Here is a 27,396-nt window from a genome sequence, read left to right as displayed (position 1 = left end):
GGAGTTAAGATTAGTGCTTTTAGAAAAGGGGAACCCTTTCTGTACATTCCTTTACACAACCACAAGGGGGTCCTGTGGTACAGCAAAATTGTAAAAACACACAAGTCTTTCATAGCATGATTTACAAATCATACCAGACTTTCCTCACTCTAAAATGCATAAAAATGTTTAAATAAATAAATAAATAAATAAATAATAAAACCTCCCCACAGAAATGGTTGCAAAGTACTGGAGAAGCCCTGGTGGACAAAAACATCCTGTAAAGCACCTGTAAAACCTCTCCAGTCCTTTCTCTGTCCAACATGATTTCTCAGAGATAAGAGCCCATGGTTCTGAGAGTTCTGCCAGTTCCTTTATGACTCTAGGATGGAGCCATGGGCCCGGGAGGTTTGAACTCATTCAATCATATCAGATGATCCTTGACCATTTGGCTATCAGTCTCAAATTGCCATCCTGTTCCTTCAGCATGTTCTTCCTCTTGTTTCCTCTTTTGGGAGAAGATTGAGCCAAAGCAGGAATTAAGCACTTCTGCCTTTTCTTTGTCATCTGTTATCATTTTGCCATCCACCATTTCTTTCCTCTGTCCTTTGCTATGGATGTATCTGAAGGACATTTCTTTGTTGATTTAGCATCCATTGCTAACCTCTGTTCATTCCTAGCTTTAGTATTCCTGATGTCATTTCTGCAATTCTGTGCTGTCTGCTTGCATCTGCAACTCAAGGATGGCTGTTCCTCTAGTTTCTTCCTCCACTTTCCTGACAACTCCAGGACAAATTATCAGCAACTTGCGTTAAGAATTTCTCGGAAAAGCCATGTCTGGCAGAATTTGTCTCCCCACAGATATGGGGGAAATTGAAGTCCCCCATCATGCTTCCTTGAAACATTTGCAATTCACTTTTCAAAAGTTTCATCCTTGTCTTCTCCTTGACTGGATGGTCAGTAATAGACCATGTTCCTTTTATATGTTGCTCCATTTATATTAATCCAGATACTCTTGATGAGTTACTAAGCTAGTCCTCCTGTTTGGCACACAATGAGGTCTGATAATGGTTAGCCCGGGCAGCATCTAGAGAGTTATTTGCAGCCAAGTATGGATCAACTGACAGAGATCCCACATGGCCATTCTCTCACATTTCACTTGGTCTGACAGCTGTCAAAAGGCGAGCTATCAAGCTAAACCAAAGGTACACGTGTTCTGTGCTTTCAAAAACGGTGTGGGCGGGATTTGTACTCCCTTCATGAAAATATGCTCTTTCCCCCTTTCCTCCTTTTTCAGACATCACCATCCTAAAGCTGCTCCACTTTTTCATTTGTTCCCAAGACTGTGGGAAAGTGTGAGTCACCACCTTTTAAAAGGAATTGTTGCTTTGACAGTTAGTTCCTTTTAAAAGGGGTTTTGGATGAGATTCATGATTTATTGACAGGGATATACAGAGGCATTAATATTAGGCTTGCTCACATAGCAACCATCCTACCATGGCTTATTGCAAGAATGGGCTGTGAAGTTGGGAAAACTTGCCCAGTGTGACACTGCGAAGTGCTCCTAGGCACAGTGCCAGGCTGCCAGCCATGCCCGCGCCTGCTGTCCCTCTCTAGTTTCAGCATCCCATCCGCACCATACCAAACACACATTCAGTTCACCCACTGTCCCTGGTCGTCACTGGCCTATTTGGGACAAGGGATGAGAGAGTTGCTCCTTCTGGGTTTTCCCATCACCATCACCATTTTTAATTGAGAAAATTTTGAACATGTGTACCTTCTTCCCATTTCTCAGTGTCCTTGACTGCAACCCTGTTAACTCTCAGTACTTGAGTTTGCTATTGTGACTGTATTAATACTCTATGTGGAATTACAACATTCCTAAGTATGACTTGGAAATCTCATACTAATATTTATGGATGGGATATGAAGTGCAGCCCCCTGAAATGGAAAGATTTCTTGACAAATAATATTCCATCTTCTTTCTGAAACTTAGAGATCATGATGATTAATTCCAAAACTTGGCTGTACAATTTGATTCACTGTTGAGTTATAGACATAACATGAAAATTATAACCACCGTTGTCTCCTTGACTTGGGTGATTGATGTTTAAAAATTGAGAACAGTGGAAATTTAACTTCCAGACCATACAGAGTTTGTGTAGGCACGTGTTTTCTCCTAAGTGTTATTGCTTAAGTGTCTTGGAGAGAAGGGGAGACCTCTTAATGGCATACCTCAGTTGCTTTCAGTTGGGGAAAGAGGGCTTAGATATTTTTGCCAAGGTGAATCTTACTGGACCCGAAAGATAACAAAGCTACTTCATTAAGATAACATAATTTGTAGCCCAAAACTATATGTAATTTTGATCTATACCTGGGCAATACAAAATGGTTACACTTTTAGATAAAAATAAATCGAGTGAATTAAATTTGGACATGTATTTTAAAACTCCACAAAGACTTGGATTTAACATAGTTTGGTTAAATCCTGTTGATTGCAAAGATGTCTCCAAGCAGCTTGCAGGCAAGGTTTTTATTCCAAATCTTTTCAGTGAAAGGCATTGTATTGTAAAACATTTCTTCTTTTCTTTTGCAGACTATAAAGCATATGGAATCACCGTTAAGACAGACAACAGTCATGTTAAAGCAAGAGAATTTGAGGGTACAGTATGTGTATGAGCATTTACATAAACATTTAGGTGTTAAGAAGAAAAAAATCTATCAGACAACATTGCTCAGGGGTGCAAAAGACTGACTTGAGGGAAACAAAATCCTGTAGTTGCTCAGTTGTATACCCATTTTAAGTTTTTACTTGTTCCTGCCTGATATGAACCAGGAAAACATAAGCACTTCTTCTGTCCCACTGAGCTTAACAAGAGAAACTTAAGCAGATGCTTAACCCCACCAACTGAAAGCATGAGGATTGCATAGTGCTTAACATCAGCCACATCTCCCCTATTGTATGTAGTTGGTTTGAACACACAAGCCATGCCATTGCTGCTTGCTGAGATTCTCCCAAAGTACAGAAAATAGCCACATTCCAAATGCTGTAATAGAAATAAATTAATCAGTGTGCTTGTGTGGGGTGAGGCTGGAGGAATGGAGGATGGCTATTTGGTCCTTTGTCTCGCCCTCCTGCACCAGAATTTGAAATTTTCTGAACCCTCCTTCCTCAACATTTCTGTTTCTCCTCTTTTCCCAAGTGATGCAGAGCTTTGTGCTTCCTCTGGATTTTGATATCAATTAGTTCACATCACAAAGTGTAGGACCCACTGTAGGTGGACTGAGTTGCCAATCCTTGTGTGCTTTCTTCTATTAAGCGCTGGCAGTTTAGTTTCCTGTGATATTTAGATTCAGTCTGCACTGTCTTATTGGAATCTGTTTCTGTTTGCTGTCTCTTTTGTTCATAGGTAACGTACATAGGCATAAATATTTATGATCTGGGGAAATGGATCCTGAAACGCAAGCATACCTGCTACCCCCAAGGACAGAGCTTTAGAAATTCCTTTTTATTAATTTAATTTCTTTAAATTTAATTTTTATTACATATTTTATTTATTATTAACTGCTGAGATGCACATACACACTTCAGATATACTAATTTTGTTGCAATTGGTTAATACATTTTTTAAAAATGCAAATGGAAAGTGTATTTTTCCATGTTTTTAATTATTGATCTGCTTTTACAGTAGCTTACCAATTTTTAAAATACCTTGCAATACTTCCCTTCTTTTTGACAGCTTATCCCCTGGGCCGAATAAACTTCCCTGGCCTTCTGGAGTTTAAAGTTATGTGCTGATTTAGGAAGCTGGAAGGTGTTCTTCAGGCTTCAACCACCTGGACCCCTTTAAATTAATGAAAATGTACAGGTTTTAAAAACAAGCCTGGAATGCACACCTTTAGGGTCCCTTTAGTATGCACGCTACATTTCAGGTGTCCAGGTTTCACAGTTGTATTATTATGATACTGATAGATGGACAATGAGAAAGACACATATTCTCTGATTATTATAGATTTAAAACATTTTTTACCCAGCTCTTCAGTTGAAATCGTCTTTCAGAGCAGCTTACAAAAATCAGTAACAACACCATCGCTACCTGCCTTCAGTATTTATCATCTTCAAGCCACGACACAAAGGAAAAGGGGACTGAAAGGGAGGAGGAGGACAACTTTGACCATGGGTTCCAGTGACAAAGTTTTTATAGGTGTTCTTTCTGATTGAGAAAGGTCAAATGGGTTCCACCTAGAGTATCTCTATTTGATACAATGGGACCGGGGACAGCTTGGGGTTCTCCATGTTGTTCCTGGTGGGCTTCCTAGGAGACAGTGAGTGCAGCCACCCAGTGACTCGTGGTCCACCAGGCACTAAACAAGGCCAGAACATGATCTCAGGGGAAATCACCACTAAAGCCATGTCACTGAGCCATGACCTGGAGACAGACTCACCAAGTGCCTTTGATATATCTGAAAGGACAAGCATAAAGAACCTGTAACAGCAAAATAATCCATTTGGTAGTTAAAACTTACATTATCAATTGGTGTAAACCAAAGAACATGGACAGGCGACTTCATTTCTTCAGTGTCAGGAAGTCTCTCTGTAATCTCTGGCTCACATTGAACATGCTTAAGAAAATGGGCTGCGTTAACCTGCACAGAGCTTTGCTCAGCCATGCAATTTGGGATGATAGCCAGCAACTTGGCATCTGTTTCTACCATTATTTTGTGGACAAATACTTTCTCTCTCCTGCATTTTCTTTTCATTTTCTTCCCATGTGGCTTGTGTGCATGTTTTCTGTTGGTATCTTTGTACGAGGAAGAGACACTAGGCATAATTGATGCTGTTATGTTCTTCCACATATTTTCCCTTGCTCAGTCAATGGCAGAGCAAAACAGGAACTGGTACAGGGTGCCAGCTTTGTCAAACTGAAACCAAATTTTCAGTTTGTTATTCTGAACTGTGCCTGGTGGCTGCTGATATGCACATACACACTTCATATATACTAACTTTGTTGCAATCAGTTGTTTTTTAAAAAATATGCAAATAGAAAGTTTTTTTTCCAATATGTGTGTGTGTGCGTGCACGTGCACACTCACACACAAACATGGAACAAGTGCTTATGGGAAAATAGACAAAATGTTATTTTTTAAAAAATAAAATGAATCATTCATGTTTCATCTGGATTAATTGCAATCATTTGGACTTGCACCATTTCATTCTTGGCAGAAATTTTTCTTTTTCTTGATTTAATTGTACATTATTTTCTCAACAATATTTCTGTCTTTCCTTCTTCTAAATTGTTTTAACTTTGCTTCCAGTTCTTTCACACACCCTTCTTAAAACTGAGTATTTATTTTTCTTCTTTACTGTTCAGCCCAGCCATTCCTTAAAGTGTTCCTAACAGTATTTCCTGTTTTTGTCTCTGCTACCTACAGTTTTGCACGTTTTATTTCACTCTTTTTACAAATGTAAAAGTTTGTAAAATGTCCACTCTTGTATTCTCAAATTATTTTGTCTGACTTCATCCTTCTAGCACAAGAGTTTTAACAAATTAGCTAAGAACCCGGATTGCAGAATAGCTAGTTTATCCTTTAACCTGCATGGTGAATAAGATATTGTCCCACTTACTTTTGCTCAGTCATCTTAATTTTAAAGAGAAACTTTGTCAAAATAGGTTTCTTACTAGAGAACTACACACTGCAGCTGTATTGGTAACTTCCATTCTTGAAAGCATTAAAAATCAAGTGCCTGATGCCTGTATTTCAGGAAAGCCACCCTATTTTCTACTTTATCTAATATACAAAGTTCAAGAAAGTGTTTCAGAACACCCAAAACAAAGGCATTTCCACTACTTTGCTGCAGATGTTTTATCGCAGGAACATTGTTTATACTTTAGATCAGGATTTTTAAGTATTCCATCATGCATTGCAAAGACATTTCTCTTAAAAATATTCTTAGGGAAAAATGCCAAATGCAAACTGGCGTTGCATTTTATTATTGCTGTTTTTTTCCAAAAATACGGTGACCACAGCAACATATATATTTAAGTTAAAAAGATGGTGCAAGTCTAAAGCATTATGCTACAGTTTATAGACATTAACAATATAAAATGATGTCTGGCCAGGCCCAGCACCTAGCCATGAAGTTGCTTTTGTGCTTGACTCTCAACAGGATAATGGTGAAAAAGGGAGTTGCTTGTGCCTGTGCATTCTGCCTGTGCTTTTGAACGTTTTCCCATATGGAACCATGCAGGCATGAAAGGAGAAAGCTGCAGAGGGGTGGATTTCAAAAATTTGATTGATGCAGAGCCAGTGCACTCCATGAGTGTGATGGCCAGCATCTAGCAGGTCTCCTTCTCCTCTGCCAATTCCCTTGCCATTACCGGACCGTGCACATTGTGTGCACAAAGCATGCAGGCACACGATGGAGTAGAAAGCATATGGAAAGGAATTAGATTATCTCCTGCAGTTATGGATTGGACACACACCCATAGAATGTGCGTTCCTCTGGTCCCTACCATGTTCTCCCTTAGAATGCCTCCTTCAGACCCCTCCCTCCTTTAGTAGCCAATACTGGGCTTTGAGAGTGAAAAGCAATTACTATCTTGGTGAGAATGAGAGGAGGACTTGTAATGTTTGATCATCGTTTATTCCTTGTTCTATATTCAGGTTTTTTATTTATCTGTAAGCACAGGGTGCTGTTTTGTTTAATATTTGGTGCTTAGATGTGAACATTCTCCTGTAAAATATTTGTGTACCCTGCAGAGTCTGAAAAGTATTTCAGACAATTGGAAGCAATGACTAAGAATGCTTGAGCCCAAGTAGCATGAAGGGGCACACAGCACATAGTGGCCATTTATACACTGCAGACAGGGTGAGAAGCTTGTGTATTTATACTCTGGCATCCAAACTCAAGAACAAAATAATAACTGAGGACTGGTCTTTAGCATGTTTCTATGAAAGTCAATTCTGAATGCTTGGCAGCTGTTTGTATTGTATAATCTTAATCTGTGCCAATTTGAAGCATAAACAATGATCTGTTTTCTGTCTCTACAGAGGCATTTTTAAGCTGTAAATACAGTACGAAGAAAGAAAGTGATGCAAGGATAGAATGGAAAAAGATTACAGGAGCGGGGGTTTCATTCATCTACTTCCGGCGTTCTTTTGAAGGTATGAAAATGTGAAATTTATATTTTGTGCATGTATTTAACAGTTTGGGAAACTTGTTCTGCACTGCACTACCATTAAATGGCTTCCAGGGAGGAGAGGCAGTGAGGCTAGTTGTAAAGGACAGTTTTCTGTGCCAACAGGAACTTATTTCATAGAAGGCAAACTTTTTCTTTCCCATTCTTTCTGTCAGTCAGTTACCCCCAGCAACATACACACTCCTTCTCACTGCAAGCACATGAAAAACTTCAGACCCTTACCCAGAATCTCCCTTCTCCAGGATTCTTCCCTAAACCCTTTTTCTTTGCCTCCTTTTCTTCTTAAGCATGTCACCCCATGCATTCTGACATATAAGCATACATTCTTCCTGGATTCCTCCTTCACCACCATCACCATCCTCCTGGGTTACCTCTGTCCTCCTTAAATCTCTCCAGCTCCTCACTGCTTTTTGGTGTTCCTGCTTAACAAAGAGCAGCAACAAGGGTCTTTATCCCCAACCCCCACTCCATTTTTTGTGGCAGTTGGAAACAGTGCAGGGGAAAGCATGGTCAGACACTATCTCAGTTTCTCAAGAAGTGTTCTGAATGGTATATGTGTCCTAGAGACATTAATGAGAAAGAAAATGATAAGACTGGAAGCTCCCACTTCACTTAGAAGCAATGCCAGCTTTTGATAAGTCACAATGTCATTTAAAACGAGGAGGGGGACATAGCACTTTGATGCAGATGAAGGAAGACGTCCAAGAGCATATTGATGCTCCAAGGCTCAATATTGCCTATTCCCAGGTTAATATTTTGGTGATGACTTGTTTTCACCATGTGAGTTATCTGAAGTACAGGATTGCACAGCAAAACCAGGGTATGCAGGCTGCTCATGGAGTTATTGCTACATTTGTATTCCTTTTCCCCTGGATGCTCAAGGCACAGTCATGCCCAGGCTGATAGATACCAACTGGCCCAAGGCGCAGTGAGTTTCATGGCTGAATGGCGGTCCCAACCTTGATTTCCTGGATTGAGCTTGCAGTGCTAGCAACTTTGTCCATGAATGTGACAGCTGTTAAAAATGCCAGTACAATAAATGGTAGTAATGGCTCCTGAGCTAGTCTGAATTTGCTTATGCCCCCTTTTATTCACCTGTTCCCATTTACAGGAAGATTCACACAAAGATAAGCAGGGCTCATGTGGGACTGTAGGAGAAATCCATGAATAAGATGTATTTGGATTTCTGTGAATCTGACTTTCAAGATTCTATAGCAGACCAATTCGTTTCAAAGGCATATTAAGAATGCAAGAATCATGCTAGAACAGACCATGGGTCCACGTAGTCCAGCATTATGTACTCCAGCATGCACTGGCCAACCAGCTGCCCATGGAATCCTACAAATGGGATGTGAACGCAGTATCACTCTCCTGTCTTAAATTCCCTAGCAGCAGGTATACATAGGCATAATGCTTCTCTTACAGAAAGTCATGCTGAGCCATAAGGATTAGTAGCCTGAGATTTTCATTGCTGCAAATGTCAACTAATGCTAATAGAATAATATTCTGGTAAAACAGATTCTGCCTATGAACGGGTAACAGAATGAAAGATCCTCGTCAATCTGCAAATAAGATTTGACAAAATCCTTACATCTCTAAGCTCATGTGTTTGAAACCACAGTTAGTAATACTTAAATCAAGACTTCCTCCCCCTTCCTTGATCCCTCCAATTGACAGAAACAGGCCCTATTTGAAGGATTTGTCCAGGTGGGGTTTTCAAAAGGGGACAGTGGGGACACTGGCAATAGAAGCAGAAAATATCTTCTTTTGGGGGGATTGCGGGGATTGCGAGAGCAGCATTATATTCCAGAAAAGTAAACCTTGTTTATCTAATTCTTGTTGTTGTTAGTCGCGAAGTTGTGTCCGACCCATCGCGACCTCATGGACAACATTCCTCCAGGCCGTCTGTCCTCCACCATCCCCCGGAGTCCACTTAAGCTCACGCCGATTGCTTCAATGACTTCAGTGGCCACCTCATCCTCTGCCGTCCCCTTCTTCTTTTGCCATCTATTGTTCCCAGCATTAGACTCTTCTCCAGGGAGTCCTTCCTTCTCATTAGGTGGCCAAAGTATTTGAATTTCATCTTCACTATCTGGCCTTCTACAGAGCAGTCAGGGTTGATCTCCTCTAGGACTGACCAGTTTGATTGCCTTGCAGTCCAAGGGACTCACAGGAATCTCCTCCAGCACCACAATTTAAAGGCCTCAATCCTTTTGCACTCAGCCTTCCTTATGGTCCAGCTTTCACAGCCGTACACTGCAACTGGGAAAACCATAGCCTTGACTATACGCACTTTTGTTGGCAGGGTGATGTCTCTCCTTTTTAGTATGCTGTCTAGATTTGCCATAGCTTTCCTCCCCAGGAGCAAGCGTCTTTTAATTTGTTGGCTGCAGTCCCCATCTGCGGTTATCTTGGAGCCCAGGAAAATAAAATCTGTCACTACCTCCATTTCTTGTACACACTTTTAAAGCAAACTGTCATATGCCTTCAAGGATTTTTTTCTGTCTATCCATCTGCCTCTCCACTGTTTTGCAGGCAGTTTTAAAGATCGTGCTGAATTAATACATGCAAGCATTCAGATTAAGAATGTGACTAGAAAGGATTCTGGGAAATACCGTTGTGAAATTAGTGCACCTACAGAAAATGGACAAGAAGCAGGAGAAGTTGAAATATCACTTCTAGTGCAAGGTAAGAATCTAAACAAAATTAGTTGAAATGAAAGCTGAATTCAATAGCATAGCTACTTATCTTTCTTTTGAAATCTTGTTTGCTTTCTGATTACAGATGAAACAATAGCATTGTGTTATTTGTATTTCATGATATATCTTTTATATTACTGTTATGAACTCAATAGTATATACTTGCACCGCTGTGCTCTTAAATGACTATTTCCATTGTATAAGGCATGATCTTAATTAAAGACTGCAAATCCAACAGCCACTGCAAAGGTGGCCCATGTGTTACAAGACTGTTTTGATTCCCCCCTCTTAGTCCCTACAGAAATTTCTGTCCTCCTCACATTGCAAATGTCAGAGCTTCTCAGGTGAGGTTAAAAAGGGTGTGTGGCATTTGCAGACAGCAGGAAACTTTGATCCTCAGGATCCAAAATTATCCCAAACCGGACACACCTCCAACATGGAATGATATTTACACCAGCCCTAGTGCTAGCATTGCTAGTTTCAAATAAATAAAGAGAAAACTAGAGAAAAGGGAGAAAATGCCACTCTTATCTTCACTTGCATCCGATTGATGTGAATCCAGCAGGACTTTGGATGTCATGGCTCCACTGCCTGCAGATTTGCTGTCTGCTTAGTAGGATTGCAGTGCCCATAATATTTTAATGAATGAGAAAAGTAAGGAACAGCTGATATTACTCATTTTAATAGTCAAAGACTTTATATTGGTTATATTTAAAACACAAGTCTGCATGAGCCCAGCTCTAATAGATTAGTATTTTGTTTTCAGTTCACAAAATCCTGCTGGTTGGCGGATTGGGCTTCAGAGAGGGTGAATTGAATCTTGTCCTGAACGGGGTTGCACTCCCTCTTAAGGACAAGGTCCGCAGCTTGGAAGTGCTCCTTGACCCGGAGCTTTCACTGGAAGCTCAGGTAACAGCAGTGGCGAGGAGCGCTTTCCTCCAGCTTCGGCTGATTCATCAGCTGCGCCCCTACCTGGAGTACGACTGCCTCGCAACAGTGACACATGCGCTGGTGACTTCCCGTCTTGACTTCTGTAACACGCTCTACGTGGGGCTACCCTTGAAGACAGTCCGGATACTTCAGTTGGTTCAAAATAGAGCTGCCAGGCTGCTGACGGGGACTGGACGTTATGTTCACATGACTCCAGTTCCCCGTCAGCTTCACTGGCTTCCCATTGAAGTCCGGGCCCAATTCAAGGTGTTGGTGATGACCTATAAAGCCCTAAACGGCTTGGGTCCTGGTTACCTGAAGGAGCGCTTACATCCATATATGCCCAGCCGCCCCCTGAGATCGGCGGGAGAGGCCCTTCTCCGGGAGCCCTCCGTGGTTACTCGGAGGAGAGCTTTCTCAGCGGTGGCGCCTAAGTTATGGAATGCGCTCCCCAGAAAGGTCCGCCTGGTGCCGTCGTTATTTGTTTTTCGGCGCCAGGCGAAGACCTTTTTATTTAAGCAGCATTTTAATTGTTAATATTATTGAATTTTAATACTGAATATTATTGAATTTTATTATTGAATATTATTTGGCCAGGGCGGCTTATTTTATAGTTCTATTTTATTTTAATGTATATATTTTAATTCTTACTTATGATGACCTAACTTATTGTTGTAAGCCGCCCCGAGGCTTCAGCGAATGGGGCGGCATAAAAATGTTATAATAAATAAATAAAACAATTTAGGAACTAATTTTATTAGCTATGTAAAACTTGTTTTCATTAAAATTCCATGGTATTTATATATAAGTCATTGGTACTTACTGTACTTACTCATATAAAACACAAACCATTCAATCCAGTTGCCTTCATTAGAGTATTCTGTGAATAAATATGCGGGTTTTGACATACAGATAATTCTTTAAATTAGTATAATTTTCTAGTCCCATCAGCTGCTCCCGTTTGTGAAGTGCCCATCTCAGCTATGACTGGGACAGTAGTGGAACTACGATGCAAAGAAAATGAAGGTGTTCCTGCTCCAAAGTACAAATGGTACAGGAACGGCATTCCTCTGCTGGAGAGCCGAGAGTTGGGGAAGATTAAAAAAGGAAGAGTTCCTTATATTATGAATAGTACCTCTGGAACACTTGTAAGTTGACCCTTGTTCACTAACACTAACATTTAATCCTTTTTATGAGACAAGAAAAGTCAAGTATGGTAACGCTAAGGAAATTCAAAGTAATATCAGAGTCCTAGTTTTTATCATTTTATAGAAACAAGCAAAGATGATGGCCGTTTGTTTAGACAGCTCTCATCATTCAGGTTCATATCAGCACTATCATGATATGATCTTCACCCGTACAATAAAATGAGGGCAGGGAAATGGACTGACACAAGAATAGAGTAACAGGAAATGGGATCTATCAAAAAAGCAGAGTCATTTATCCCACTGTTTCATATCAGGTGCCCGATAGGTAAATCATGTTGTATTCAGGAAATCTGACATATACTAAAAACACTTGCAACTCAAAACAACATTTCAAGGCAATGTTTTGGAAATCTAGTTTCTGTTTTGACCACTTCTTTGCAACCTTTTAAACAGACAGTGTATCTTAATTCTTTTTTCTTTTTAACCAGCTCTTCAAGTCTGTTTCTAAAAACGACTCTGGAGAATATTACTGTGAAGCTGACAATAAAATTGGACGACCTCAGAAATGTCCTGTGAAGCGAATGCAAGTTGGTAAATGTCAAGTGAAAATAAACTCAATGCATTTTCATATGGAACTGTCTTCACCGTAAGACACGATGGGAAACAGGTGCCATCCAATGTGGCTACCTATAATGCTCTGAGGTCAGAGTATGGGCATCCAATTGAGCAGAGAGGCAAGGACTTGCTTTGTGCCTTTGCCCTGCAAAGGACAGTCTGCTCATTTCAGCTATTTTTTTCCTGTCTCTGCTTGCAAGGAGGGCCTGAGACCCCACTGGATTCCTCATATCCCAGTGGAGTCCTACCTTTCCCTTCCTTGCATCCTGGAGCCACAGCTGGTATGGAAAGAACTGTGCAAGGGTGAAGGACAGCACTTTATAGTTTAAGTCCCAATTCCCACTTCAGAATACCTTTCCAAGATTTGCAGTGGGACTCTAACCTATCGTACAGCCATCAATACAGCATATAACAATCATAGGATCGTACCCTGTTTTAATTTGTCTACAATAAAATACAACAATGTGGTGCAAGTTTGAAATCCCATTTCCAATTTAGATATTTAATAAAGTGCTAAGCAAAAATGCAGTTCACAATTTAAGTCTTCAAAATGACCCATATTTCTATTAAAAATATAGAATTAAAAATTAATTACATTAATTTAAAATGTAAATTAAATTCACAGAACAATTACTGTCTTTGTGATGAGTGACTCTAAATTGTGTTTCTACAATGGGTACCTAGTACCCATCTCCCTTTAAAGCATTAGGCAAAGTTCATCTACTCTACTATAGGGTGTTTCCTGAAGCTGTTTTTGTTCCATATTGCTTGATACAGCTTACATTCAAGACATATTTTAGGGCAGATAAAAATGTTTTCCTCACAGTTTTTAGAATGTAGATACAGCTTTAGCATTCATTCTGCAATTATGCAACAACTAAAGCCAACTTACAGGATTAGGTCCCTAGATTTATCTCTCTCATATATTACATTTATTTCCCACTTTCTTTCCTATCAAGGAACTGAAGGCAGCATACATAATTCTCTTCCTCTCAGCAACCCTGTGAGGTAGATGGGGACTAGAACCCCCCTCCCCTGCACCCCAGTTCCATGCTCTTAACCACTATATCACACTGGCTCCCAATATCCAGGTTATCTTTCATTTAACCTGTGTATCCCAGAACACTAGATTGCAGTCAGATATTATTGTTCAGTTAATTGTCTGGGAGCATCTGAACAGTGCCTGGTTGGAAAGTATCTGGAAAAACTATGCAACATGCCCTGATATTTCTATGGAATAACGACAAACATTTTAAAATACTCATACCATTTCTAATACTCAGAGTGCTTTGTAATCTTTACTGTGCTCAAATTTACAATCTTGTAATAGAATTAATCACTTTTTTCAGTGGTTGTCCCTCTGAACAGTTAAGAACAGAGAGAAAGACTATATTAATAACAATTGATCGAACACATCCGTTTGTCAAGTATGTCACTAACTACTATCTCCAATGTGAAATAACTTCACTTGTCATTTCAATCCCCAAAATTTTATTTGCTTTGTTTTTACTTTCAGATGACCTTAATATAAGTGCCATCATAGCTGCAGTGGTCATTGTGGCTTTGATCATTGCTTCCTGTGGTCTTGGAGTATATTATGCACAAAAGAAGGGTTACTTTTCCAGTAAGTAAAGTTTTGTTTTTTTTACGGATTTATCAAAATGTTGTAACTAATAAATATTTAGTAGTGTGTGGTGGGGTCAGCAGAAACCCAGGTAATCTTAAAGCAGAATTATTGCATCTCTGACAGACTGGGCAAAGGAGCAATGAAAGCAAGGACAAAAATCAGTCTTGAGAAATTGCAGAACAGGTTATAAGAAAATTCTGGCATGCATTGAGAAATAATGGTATTTTTTTAAATTCATATAAAAATCAAGTCACACATTAGATGATCCCAAGTCTTAATTTAAGATAAAGACATTGCAGCAACTAGAAACTATGGAAACACTGTCTGAAGACTACCTAGACTTTTCCCCAATGATTATCTATAGATTGTAGAATCTTATGCAGCTTTCTCACATACCAACACTATTTAAATTTCAATTACCAGGAGCCAATTTAAGAATTACTGCTAGAAAACAATTTCTTAAAGCGTGGTCTCATGCTAGTTGGTTATTTTTATTAGGAAATTCTATGGGCAGAGAGAATAATGTAACTTTTTATTAGGCCTGCAAAGATATCCCTACCTACAATTAAGGCAACATTCCCATGGGAAAGAACCTGTCATTTGCCCAACTATTATAGTTCCTCTGAATTTACAGTTACTGGGGCAAGTGTTGGACTGCAACATAGGGAAGGGACTTGATGCTCCCAAAATTTCATACATAACAATACCAGTACAGCCAATTCACATTTTGCAAGCTGTGGGGTCCTTTAGTTATGGGAAGCTATAAATGCATGAAATAACATTTTGTGGGCCCTGCTCACTAGATGCTAGTTGAAGCAAGTTGTTACAAATTGTCTCCGTTATTATTTTGTAGTACATAATAATGGCATTTCACTTCTCACAAAAGAAAGCAGTGATATAGGAGAATATCAATAAAGCTGGTTTGTATATCTTCCAAGTTCATTTTTTATAAGTGATGTTTGGGCAGATTTGCAGGAATCTTTAAAGAATTTGATTGGCTAGCTCCCTCTACTGGACCAAGATAGAAATTTCTCTCTCCATTACCAAAAAGAACAGTTCACTTTGGACTCAGTGGAACAGATGGGCAGTTCTTGCTTTCTTTTGTGGATGACTTATTCTTACAGAAATACTGAGCAAGAAAGGACCAGATGGCAGTCTGGTAGAATTGTTAATTGTAAGGCAGGAACATTATCCTTTCTGGGAGCAATTATGAGCAGGTCTAGCATCTTTTGGTTCCACTAAAACTAAAGAATTAAGTGTTTAATACTGTACTTAGAGGCTGGCAATGACTGTGAGCTCTAATCACACATAACTTTCTCTAGACTACACCAATTATTAAGGAATTTATAGGAAGCTATCTCATTCTAACATTTTAATTGATCCTAATGCAGAAGGTTGTCCTACTGGGAAATTTGGATTTATTTATTTATTTATTATGTGCTGCAGTTTCTCTAGCACACAGTATATAAAATAGTTCATGCACACAGTCTAGGTTTGTGATGCCTAGAAGGGAGTGATTTATCCAGTAGATATCTACTCATAATTCCACAATGGATCAGACAGCGTAAGCCAGACCACTGGGTGCACCATGCACAGAGCAAATACATAGTGGATAGAAATGCATTCATATGGTTCAAACAAATGTGTAAAAGCAAGTTTCCTCTTAGAGGACATGGATAAAAGGGCTAATATGTGGAAAGCCCTTCTCAGAATTCTTTCAGCTTTTAGCCATATAATTCATATTAAGGAATATATTGACCTTTTTCTGAAAATTACTCCAGACTTTTCTAATGGCAACATTTAAAAACTCTGCACTGAGGCAATATGACATTTGATAAACCTTATTTTCTCTTTTTTCTCTTTTCTAGAAAGAAATTCTTCAGTGTAAGTAGTAACTTTTTCTTTCTGCCACTTTTGCACTACTGATAAGTTGAATTCTGATGATTTCATGAAAACAGTTATTGAGCAGGGTGTCTTCCATTTATCATTAATCTCTAAATTTGGACCCAACTGGCAACATAGATGGTTCTAATCATTATTGCTAACATTAGAAACATAATGCTTCTAATATTTAGAAGTATTAAATTGATCCTGTAGAATTTTTCCCAGTAACACCCTCACTGAAAATGTGTGAAGCAAATGCCTCCTCTCATAGTTTTTATTAGTCTGAATTAAGCTCCCCTATGCACTGGAACACACATTTTGCTTGTTAATAATATAATCAACAACTGCTTTTGTGTTGAGGAGAGCAAAACAATGTTGCATATATTTTGAAACCCACATTTCTACATAAATGCATTTATGTTTTAAATATAAATAGCAGGAAGTATAAATAAACCCTATTAAATTTGTGTGGGATTTATGGTATGTTGCTATTGTTATAGCCACAATGAATCAGAATTAATGCGACATCCCAAATTTAGAAGAAGTATGGCTTTTTATCTTCATACACACAGACAGATTTACCGGCTTTAGTATTATCCAACCACTAAATGAAATATTTTTGTTTTTAATTTTGAGCAAATTTGGTTGAAATCATAATGTTAAGAAACCAGACAAAGCTCTATTTTCACCTAGAACTGCCTAGATATAACATACATTCCAATTTTTGTTTCATTAGCAGGAAGAAGAGTTCAAAGTACAAACCTACAGAAAGTAAAAAAGTAAGCTTTATATACCAGAATAGAAGGAATAATTCATTTTTGTACAGTTTTGCCCTGTGTTTATCATGATATAGATATAATGTACAGAGTGGCTAAAGTTGAGCAACCTAATCAACATTATGAGCTCAACATTATGAGCTGAGCTACCTAATCAATTATGTTGCTATATATCCTGCCTTTTTCCCCTCCTGCAAGGGACCAGTTCATATCTTGATGAAGGGTAACATTTCAGATCTAGAGGGCTGGAAAAGAATATAAGGAATCCATTCTGAATGCTCCCCTATGTACACTTTTTCACTCGTGTCATCTTTCCACTCATATAAACAACTGAACATGCAAGCCAGTGACAGAATACAGGGACAGCAATTTTGTTCACATTTGCAGCACTGTGTGAGGGTAGTCCAAACCTGGAGCGTGTGCCCCCCCCCCCCCCCCCCCATGATCACCTCTCCCTTACATAAAATGTGAAGCAGGTTATATATGGAGACACCCTGTAGCTTTTTTTACCATAACGATGATCCAAAATTCTACTATAAAATGGTAGTGGACTTATAAAGTCCACAAAAGTACAGGCAGTTTACATGATTCCATGTGCAACTGTGATCATATATAGGGACTAAGTAATTGCTTCTCATATGTGAAACAGCTTGGAGTTCCTAAAATAGTGTAAAATGAAGCCCAAGCATCATGTAAACTGTCTGTTAAATTTGTAATATGGCTTAGAACATCACAATGATGCAATCAGCCATAGTAGTAAAACCAGGACTAAAATTCTTAACTGTAAAAGAAAGCCCAAAGAATTAGGAGAAATAGGAGTTGCTCTCAATAATTACTGAGGAGTAAAAATATTAACTGCATCATTAGTTTGTGCTATGATAACTATAAGCCTTCTGTAATTTTTCCTGTCCCTTAAGCTTCTTTTTGGTATGTGGGGGCCATTTTGTAAAAAAAAATGGTATAAAGGAAACATACTGTGATGCAACAGTATGCAGTCTTAAGTGCTGTTGGCTTAATTATTCAGCATTCAATGATATTAGGGCAAGGCCATCTACTAAAATGATTGGATCATTTTAACAGCTATTCTTTTGTCTATTTTCCTCTCTCTAGGATTTCAAGCACACCAAGTCCTTTGTTATTTAAAAGAAATTCCATCTCAGAGAATCACCAAATGACCATTTTCTATGCAGAGCATCAAAGATATTTGAAATCTGTTCTGTAAATATTAATGCAGGAAGTCAATGGGAAAAATAAGATATTACTGATAAAAGCTGACACAAAATTGGCAAAAGTTGTTTTAACTTAGTTGGCATTGCTTTTTCTTAATAGAACTATGTTAACAGGTACACACAAATGTGTTTTCTTGCTGGGTAATATGCCAACAGGCAATATTATCATAGAAGAGTTTTGGTTGCCACATGTCAAAAAGGATGCCATGTAGTTAGAAAAGGTGCAGAAAGAGACATTTAAATGATAGGGGCCTGGAACATTTCCCATATAAGAAAGGACCATAGTACATGGGGATTCTTACATTAGAAAAAAAGTGACAGAAGTCATGATGAAACTCCACAGCGTTATGCACGCTTTCCAGATAGTGGAAAGATGTTGTTTTGTCACACTATAAACCATGATCTTACAATTAAGCTGATTTATAGGAGATTCAGGATAGACAAAAGGAAGTAGGTAACAGCTATCAGATCTGCAAGACTTAAAGGGAATCTGACAAATTTTTTGAAGACAAGACTATCAGTAGCTAATAGTCATGATAGTTATATACCACAGCAAAGTTTAGAGACAGTACACCTCTTAATACCAGTTGCAGAGAAAAAAAGCAAGAAAGGACTGATACTCTCATTTCCATCATGGGTTCCCCAGTGGTATCTGATTGGTAACTTAGGAAACATGTGTACCAGATTACATAGCCTTTTTCTCAGATCAAGCAGAGTTCTAGTGGTTTTAATAAACCACCCGCCGGAAATAAACGTGTGGTAGGGACAGCCCTAACCTGCTGATAGGGTCATTATTATATAGTCCCAGGGAGACTGCCCTAGATGAAAGAAGAAAACAACTCTAAGTAGTCCTTATTTGTGAAGATTCTGCCATGCAGTCAGTTGTCTGCAGGTCGAAGTGAGCCTGTAAATGTTTGCAAGCTATCTTGAAGGACTAAGTGCTGGAAAAGTAGGGTGTAAATCTGTTGAATAATGAGTTCCATGGATTAGGGGCTTTTCACTCATGATTACTGTTGGGTATTATAGACTTTCTTAACATTGTTTAATGGATTTTTTGCCTTTATTTAAGTGCCTCAATATATTCAAACTGTAATGTCAATTGCAAAATGAAATATGCAATTTAAGTTTGTTGAAATGTAGCACACCCTTCCACTGTACATTTAAAAAAATGCCACTGTCTCTAATTATTTGAGAACTCTTTGTATATTTTGCTTCAGAGGAAATGTTTTTTAGCATCCAGTACTAGTAAACTGAGTCTTAAAATAAAACACTTAGAAGATAATATAAATTTTGTACAATTTCTTATGATGTGTACCATTACAATGCTAAGCTTAATGAAAGTCTTTAACATGACTGTCATTGGTGTTTTCTCACTGTCTAACTCCAACTGTTAAATTATAACATAGTAGTCAGAATAACTTTGGAAATGAATTTGGGTCACCCAAAATACAGGAACCACTTCCAATATTATATAAAGTATTATTTAATTGACAGTGCTATCTTATGCAAGTGTACTCAGAAGTAAGCACCATAAAGCTCAATGGGACTCACTTTCAGGTAAGAAAAATATTCTGTTTCTATGTGCTACTGAATTTAGAACCACAATGCACACATTTGATCACTGAACTGTTTATTTAAGTTACAACTGCAGGCCTATTGAACACATCCAACCTGACACCACTGTTAGATGTTCACATTACGCATCACTTCTGTTTCAATTCTTCAAAAGTGGGTTCTGTTAAGGGGAAAAAGAGGTTTCAAGTTACAAAATCAATATTTTCTAAACATTTTCTGTCCCCAATGGTAATTAAATAGAAATTATCACCTGCCAAATTTAATGGCTATATTTCTAAGTAATTGCATAGAATTGCAATTGAAACATTCTAATTCTACAAGGACCATTTAAGGGAGGAGGATAGACAACCACTGTTGCAATGCAAACTAATTCCTTTCAATACTGGTTGACTACAGCACACACTGAAATATGAATTGTATGCAATCAAAGTTGGAATTGCTACTGCATCTTTCTATCATAATAGACTCTGCTAAGATCCACAGAAAATAATCCATAAACAAACACTATACTCTTGAGTTAAATGTTTGAGCATACATAGTAGCGTACATGGTCTCTTATCTACAGCACCTTACAGAAGTACACATCCTTTTGACCTTTCCACATTTTGCTGTGTTACAGCCATTTTCTAAGTATGGATTTCACTGGTGTTGTTACCATTTGATTTACAGAAGATATTCAGCACACTGAAGGTGCAAAATATTTTGATTGTGGCACAAGATTTAAGCAGTCAAAAATGGCACTTTGCTTGTTGTATAAGTATTTGTGTAAGTATTTCCTCCATTTGCTGTGATATGCCTAAATAAGACCTGATGCAACCCAGAACTCAGTCGAAGTACAGTAAAACCTTGGATTGTGAGTAACGGTCTGCAAGTTTTTGCAAGATGAGCAAAGCATTTTTCTAAATTTTAACTTGATTAACGAGTCATGTCTTGCAGTATGAGCATTACGCGCGCTTTGCCTGCTGAATGTCACGTCACAACTGAGCGCCAGTTCTCTCTCTCACTGTGGGTGTGAGTACAGCATCATCTCCCCCTTGAGCATGTCCACGATTGCGCCCGCCTCCCTCCAGTGCACCCACGATTGCGCCCGTCCCCCCCTTCCAAGCGCACCCAATTCAAATTTTTATGATTAAAAAAAAAAGTTACAGAATGGATTAACATTTACATTGTACCTTATGGGGAAATTTGCTTTCATATACAAATGTTTTGGATTACAAGCATGTTTCTGGAATGAATTATGCTCGCAATCCAAGGTTTTACTGTAGTTGAATGCTGTCCACCTGTGTGAAATTGCAGCACCACATTTTCTCTGATTAAATATACCTGTTTCTAGAAGTTTTTTGCACAAACAAATAGCATCATGAAGACCAAGGAACTAACAGAAAAATTCTTGGATAAAATTGTGCAGAAGCACTAATCAGGGCTGAGAAACATACACAGACACACATATAATTCCAAACTATGAACCTCTTTCAAATCACTGTTAAATTTATTACCGCAAAATGGAAATAATATGACTCAACTGCTCAGAGAAGGCTATTTACCAAAACTCAGGTAGCGATGCATTAGTCAGAGAAGTAACCCAGAGACCAATTGTAACTTTGAAGGAACTCAAGAGAGCTGCAGCTGAGGTGGGATAAACTGTCCTGGTCACTCTATAAAGCTAGGCTTTTAAAAAAGCCATTCCTGAAACAAGCCCATATCAAAGCCCATTTGGAGTTTGCAAAAATACATGTGGGAGATGCAATAACTATATGGAAATAGTTATCTGATCTAATTAGATTAAAAATTGTACTTTTTGGCCTTGTTGCAAAATGCTACATATAACACAGAGCCAATGGTGCTCCTTGTCCTGAGAACACCATCCCCATGGGGAAGCATGCTGTAACAGCATGTCATGCAGATTCTTTTCCTCAGCAGTGACTAAAAACTGGTTATGAAGATGAAGAGGGTCAAATACATGGCAGTTCTAGAGGAAAACTTGATTTGGTTTGCAAATGAATCAGGCTAAGGGGTCTCCTGGATGAATAATAAACCCATGCAAAAGTAACATGGCCAAAGTAACTCGGGATTGGTATAGAAACATTAACCTGAGTGTCTTAGAATGTTCTAGTCAATGTCCAGATCTCATTCTGATTGAGAATTTGTGGCAAGGCTTGAAAAGTTGCTGTTCACCAATCTTCCCCATCCAATTTGACAGAGCTGTAGCAGTTTTGCCAGATATAATGGGTATGCACTGGTAAACCCAGAAACACAAACCTATAGAAACTTCAGACAACTTGGAGCTGTCATTGCTATCAAAGATTATTCTGCCAAGAATTGACTCAGGCAAGCGAATACTTACACAACTAATAAATACCAGTTTTTGTCCACTTGAGTTTTGTTTGGTCCTATTTACCACACACATTGAAACTACTACATCAAGACGTTAAAGCAGATCCTGTACACCTGGATCCCCTCTGTAGTGTGCTAACACTGGATTTGATAACCCATGGATTACTGTCTAAAACAGTCCATAAAATTCAGAACACTGATTTCTATCAACTCTCCATACTCACACATGATTAAAATGAATGAGCAAATCCCTAAACACTCACCTTCAAACTTGAAGTCTGGAAATTTGGTTAAGTCTCCACCGCCATATAACCGTTGAAGCCTGGTAATTTGTTCACTAAGGTTTTTCTCATATTCTGGGCCAGCATCAACAGGGCCACCAATTTTTCTACAAAGGCAAGAATTCATGTGTCAAGTACTATTTTTAAAACAGCAGGAACACCTGAAAAGTTTATTGCTGTAAGATTCTGGTTATCAAGTATCTAAATCAATGGATTAATATGTCAAGGAACTTGTGCAAACAATGAGTGCACAGTTCAGGATCTTTTTTATTTATTCAACTGATATTCTGCATTAATTAGTCCAAAGTCTTAAAGAGATGCCGATAACAGCTTTCACACTACATGATTTGCATTTTTATTATATGTTTTAAAATAATCTTAAGAATTTTAACTAAGAAATAACAAGTGAGACCATAGATAAGAACCAGGACAACATAGATGCTAGAAAGCTTGACTTAGTTCTGGGATACCTAGGTTCAAAACTTCACTCAACCTTAATCTAACCTTAGGCCACAAACACAGTTACCTCAGCCTTATTTTAGGATACTTGGGAAGCTAATACCATACAGCAAACTGTAAAACTTAAACGTCAACATTCTCAGGTGAAGTGCAGATATAAACATGGGTATGCTAGAACAAACCTATGTTTAGACTATATTATGTTTCATAAACTGACAATGGTTCCAGCAGCAGATATTGGGAACATGTCATTGCATGCCATATGTATACCTGCCAGACCATTTCATGGATTCATATAAGCTATGGGATAATTTATTCCAGTTTACAGCAATAGGAAAAGAGATCCCATCCCCATCCGCACACTTTCTATGGTGGAAGCCTGAAACAGACAAAGCAAAAACTGTTCCTCACAAGTGAACGGAAGCAGTAGGCCAGCTATTTTCCTTTGCAGAAGAACCTTCTGACATTAGTACATTTGTAAAGACAAAAGAATGATGGGGGGGGGTGTTTTATTCAAGTACTTCTGTGTAGGGGTGGAGAGAAAATAAATTCTTAATGCTGCATTTAGAAGATGAGCTGTTGTACCGAAATGACAGGGGGTTTTGCCTAATGATCACCAGGCAAAGTATTCTATTGCTGGGAGCCTAGGTGAATAAATGCAAGAAACCAGTAGAAATATAATACATACCACACAAATTGTCTATTTTAACATCAGTTCACTTATCAATTATGGACCTGAACTGCAGCATAAAATGACCAGACCTAAGCTGTTTATAGAAAGATTTCTTTTTGTGTCAGAACATATTTCTCCCAAGCTTAGGATGTAACCTGTGGGGTCCCCCAGGGACCTGAATGGGGACCAATGTTTCCATCTTCTTCACAAATGATATGGAAATAGGTGTGAGCCGTGAAGTGGCTAAGTTTGTTAAGGCCACCAAATTATTTAGGCTGGTTAAAACAAAAACAAAAAAAAATTGTGAAAAGCTCCAAAAAGATATCTCCAAACTGGAACAAGGGTGTCAAACTGGTATATAAGGTTCTGTGTGAGCAAGTGCAAAGTCATGTACACAGGGCAAAAAATCCCAAATTCAACTATGAATTGATGGGACTGGATTTAGCAGTGACTGACCAGAACTCAATCCAGTGTGCAACTGCTGTGAAAAAGACAAGCCCCCTATTAGGGATAATTAGGAAATTTAAAATAAAACTGTCAATCTCACACTGCCCTTATACAAATATATGGGGCAAACAAACTTAGAATAATGTGTACAGTTCTGGTCACTGCACCTAAGAATTGATATTGTAGAGTTGAAAAAAGGGCATATACCAGTAGTCAGTAGGTTAGAGCTTATCCCTGAAAAAAGCAGAAAGAGCTGAGAGCAGACTTCAGGCATTCCAGGGGGACAGCTCCTCATGCTCCTTAATTAGTGGTTTTCAGATATAAGCTGCAACCAGAATTGCCAGTCACAATCACAATCAAGGCACTGGGGCAGCTCTCCTATGCGGAATTAGCTTAGAAACAGGGTGAATAGGGAATACACAGAATTATGCATGGTGGGGAGAAAGTGGACTGGGATAAATTTCTCTCTTGAGATTCAAAACAGATAAAAGGATGCACTTCTTCACACAGCATAAAGTTAAACTATGGAATCCACTTGTGAAAGATGTCGTGAGGGCCATCAGTTTTAATGGCTTTAAAAAGGGATTAGACATATTCATTGATAAGAACACTATTAATGGATTCTAGACCTGATGGCTATATGCAACCTCCAGTTTAGAGGCAGTATGCCTATGTAACTAGTTCCTGGGGAACATGGATGATAGGGTGCACTTTTAGGCATATCCTGCTTATGTGATCCTGTGGGCAGAAAACGCTCGATTAGACAGATCCTTGGTCTGATCTGGTATTGTTCATCTTAGAATTAGCAGAAACTAATTCAAGGCAGTATTTCCTTGATGCAGCAATATTTTGCTTTTATATACATTTAACAGATTTATACCATGTTAAATACCTTTATATAAGGTATTTTTATATAAAATCCACAAGGCATCTTGTATTAAAATGTACCATTCAATAAAAGCATAAAGTAGAGGAATAACTAAGAGATACAAAGGCGGGGAACAAAACTACATTAAAGTCTCTCTCCAGTTCTGTTTTTCTTACTCTACTGCTGTCCTAAAGCTCGCCATGTGATGAGTCCAGAGCCTCCATCTAGAAAATATGCTTCCAGGCAACAGTATACATATACAGCCTGTTTTTACCAGTGATTTTTGAAACAATGAGGATGTGTTTTCCCCAAGCCTTTTTAGTCTTGAGTTCTGTAATTAAAAATTTAGCTAAATTTACTCCATAGGCTCACATGGTACATAACTCAATGACTTTCCAACAATAGATCAATATACAATGTAAACCACCCTGTCAACACATTCTACAGTCAACTCAGTATTACTGCTACTTAAATATTACAAAAGGCACTTGCAAGAAACAACATTCAATAGCAAAATATAAATAATCAAATTGCCAGCAGGATACTCAAAGACCGGTGCATAGAAGTTCTGTGTTTACTACCAATCCGTCCATTCACTTACTGGCTCTTGGTGTTATAGTCTCTGATTTTATCCAGGAAGAGTTTTTGCACAGGATCAAGTTCCTTTGCTTTATTGAACACAATAGCTGAAAAGCCAATATTCCTACGCAGGTGGATTGAAAGTGCTGAATGGAAAATGGACGAAAACTTGAAGAGCTGTTGGAGGATCATGATGAGTTTGCAGAAGTTTCAGCTAGAAAGACAAAAAATCAGTTACATCTGACAGCTTAGCACTCGTTCCTATACAAGTCTCCTGATAGTTTGAGATCTGCTGTTGAGACCCTTCTTCACATTCTAGTTCACAGGGACTCAGACTGGTCTCCCTAAGAAGCAGAGTCTTTTAAGCAGGAACTACAAAGCTAAACTTGTCATACCAATTTCAATATTCCTTAGACAACTGAAAAAGACTATTCTTCAGCATGCTTTAAAACATTAGCTTTTATATCTGGGGGGATTGGTGGATATAAGATGTATTGAGGTTTTTTATCATGCTCCTTTTAAAGTTTTAATATATAGTATTATTATATCTCAGAATAACTAGTGGTACAGGATATAATTCAATCAGAAAGGATGAAGAAGATTAAGACAGCAACAGACTGCTTTCCTTTTGCCTACTATAGAGGTAATGCAGAAGACCACTGTTATTCTGAAAGAGTTCAACTGCTCCCTCTTTGCCTAGGGGGGGATTTCTTGCACAGTAGTCTGCTCAGAGATTTATTCAATCCTGAGAAGAATGAAGGACAAAGGAGGACAAAAGACTTGACAGTTTAAAGTTAACTACTGAAAATTCTCAGGTAGACCATGAGAACGAGTCTGCTTTAGAAAAGGCTGGCAAGTTTTCACCACTGGAAGGAAATCACTTAAGTATGTAACAATACATTTTGTTAAATGTTCAGTCATGACTTTACTTATGCTCAAAAACATTTTGATTCTTTTCAGGGACAGACTTTTTTGGGGGTAGGACAGATACATATTGAAAACTGTTGGGAAGAAAGCACCAAGCAAGAGTTACAATCAAGGCTGCACCACAGGGACCTTGGTTCAAAATTCTTTCCAGGGCTTGCACCACTAAAACCATCTTGGAACCATTCCACAGGCATAATGACTACCCCTACAGACTTAATTCTCCTGCTCTTCTTCCTTGCTTTTCCTTCTCTTAAATGGTCACTTATCTTTCCGGTAGCATAGAATCCTCCTCTGGCCTTACCCTCTCTTTTCAAGTAACAACGCACATTAGGCACAAAAAGAAAAAAAACAACAAGTGGACACATAGTTGTGACAATGGAAAGCACCCTGTCGTACACACTTGGACATTTTGCAGTCTCCCCTTCCTAACCACCACTGGGTCGTCCCGTCCCGTTGTTCCCAGTCATACCATACAACCGCTAAGAACAAATCCTTTATTCCTTGAAGATCTCGTAAAAATACATAACAAAGCCATTCTTCACTGCGATTCCTTAACTTGTCACTCGACAACTTGGAGACCTGGCCCAAAAGCCACTAGACAGCGTGTTTATCTTTGACAATCTGATCACCTCTGCTAAAGTTTAATAACGTTTTCCCCGTGAGATTCCACAGGCCCGAAAGAAGAAAAGGGAAGGGAGAGACGAAAGAAAAACATGTATCGAACTAAGGGAGGCGAGAACAGAAAAGAGAAACAGGATTAGATCTCCTGAGCTAAGTCGAAATGCTAGTTCTGTAAGAATGGTTGTTCCTTTACCCTCCCGCAACGCTCCGTCCTCGCCCGTCTAGACTCAGCCAGCAGCACTGGCGGTCACCTTCCTTGAACCTGTAGTCGCAGAATAAGCCCCGCCTCCACAAGCGCAATGGGCTTCGGGAGTTTTGCTTTTTAAACCGCCACTCCTATAGGCTCGTTTAAACAGCCTCTCACCTCTAGCTTCTGATTTGCCTTATGTAACTCCGGATTCCTTTACACTGTTTTTCCCTGCCCTCAAGATAGATAGAAAACCCGTAAAAGCCTCGGGAAATGTAACTTCGCCTTCCGCCCCACCGGAAATGGAGATCCACTTCCGGTTTAAAAGTAAGCTACTGGGAAAGCAAAAAGTGTTT

The 27,396-nt window shown here is 38.7% G+C and overlaps 2 protein-coding genes across 4 annotated transcripts in view; one reads left to right on the top strand and one right to left on the bottom strand.

The window, feature by feature from the left end:
- The window catches only part of JAM2 (junctional adhesion molecule 2), a 28,397-nt gene extending 9,024 nt beyond the window's left edge, over nucleotides 1–19,373 (top strand). Inside the window, exons 2-10 of one of the 2 annotated variants that reach the window (XM_044442115.1) lie at nucleotides 2,576–2,641; nucleotides 7,033–7,146; nucleotides 9,717–9,869; nucleotides 11,753–11,958; nucleotides 12,447–12,549; nucleotides 14,090–14,197; nucleotides 16,069–16,084; nucleotides 16,824–16,863; nucleotides 17,971–19,373. In XM_044442115.1, coding sequence (XP_044298050.1) covers nucleotides 2,576–2,641; nucleotides 7,033–7,146; nucleotides 9,717–9,869; nucleotides 11,753–11,958; nucleotides 12,447–12,549; nucleotides 14,090–14,197; nucleotides 16,069–16,084; nucleotides 16,824–16,863; nucleotides 17,971–18,003 — 839 coding nt within the window. In that variant the 3' untranslated portion in view covers nucleotides 18,004–19,373. Of the gene's footprint in view, nucleotides 1–2,575; nucleotides 2,642–7,032; nucleotides 7,147–9,716; nucleotides 9,870–11,752; nucleotides 11,959–12,446; nucleotides 12,550–14,089; nucleotides 14,198–16,068; nucleotides 16,085–16,820; nucleotides 16,864–17,970 lie in introns of both variants that reach the window. The other variant, XM_044442114.1, reaches the window with a different exon arrangement.
- Nucleotides 19,374–19,702: 329 nt separating this feature from the next.
- On the bottom strand, nucleotides 19,703–27,335 carry ATP5PF (ATP synthase peripheral stalk subunit F6). 2 transcript variants are annotated; one of them, XM_044442116.1, is made up of 4 exons: nucleotides 27,218–27,335; nucleotides 25,328–25,519; nucleotides 22,262–22,386; nucleotides 19,703–19,824 (listed from the first exon to the last, which is right to left on the bottom strand). In XM_044442116.1, the coding sequence occupies exons 2-4, from the start codon at nucleotides 25,495–25,497 to the stop codon at nucleotides 19,793–19,795; spliced, it is 327 nt and encodes a 108-aa protein (XP_044298051.1). In that variant the 5' UTR covers nucleotides 25,498–25,519; nucleotides 27,218–27,335; the 3' UTR covers nucleotides 19,703–19,792. The 2 variants fall into 2 exon arrangements, with proteins under 2 accessions (XP_044298051.1, XP_044298052.1); XM_044442117.1 differs by lacking the exon at nucleotides 27,218–27,335 and adding an exon at nucleotides 27,047–27,151.
- Between the last annotated feature and the right edge of the window lie 61 nt (nucleotides 27,336–27,396).

Source organism: Varanus komodoensis, unplaced genomic scaffold (genome assembly GCF_004798865.1).
Source record: "Varanus komodoensis strain SLA01 unplaced genomic scaffold, ASM479886v1 scaffold4, whole genome shotgun sequence".
In the NCBI taxonomy this organism is placed as follows: Eukaryota; Metazoa; Chordata; class Lepidosauria; order Squamata; family Varanidae; genus Varanus; species Varanus komodoensis.
This window is presented reverse-complemented; position numbering and strand designations above follow the sequence as displayed.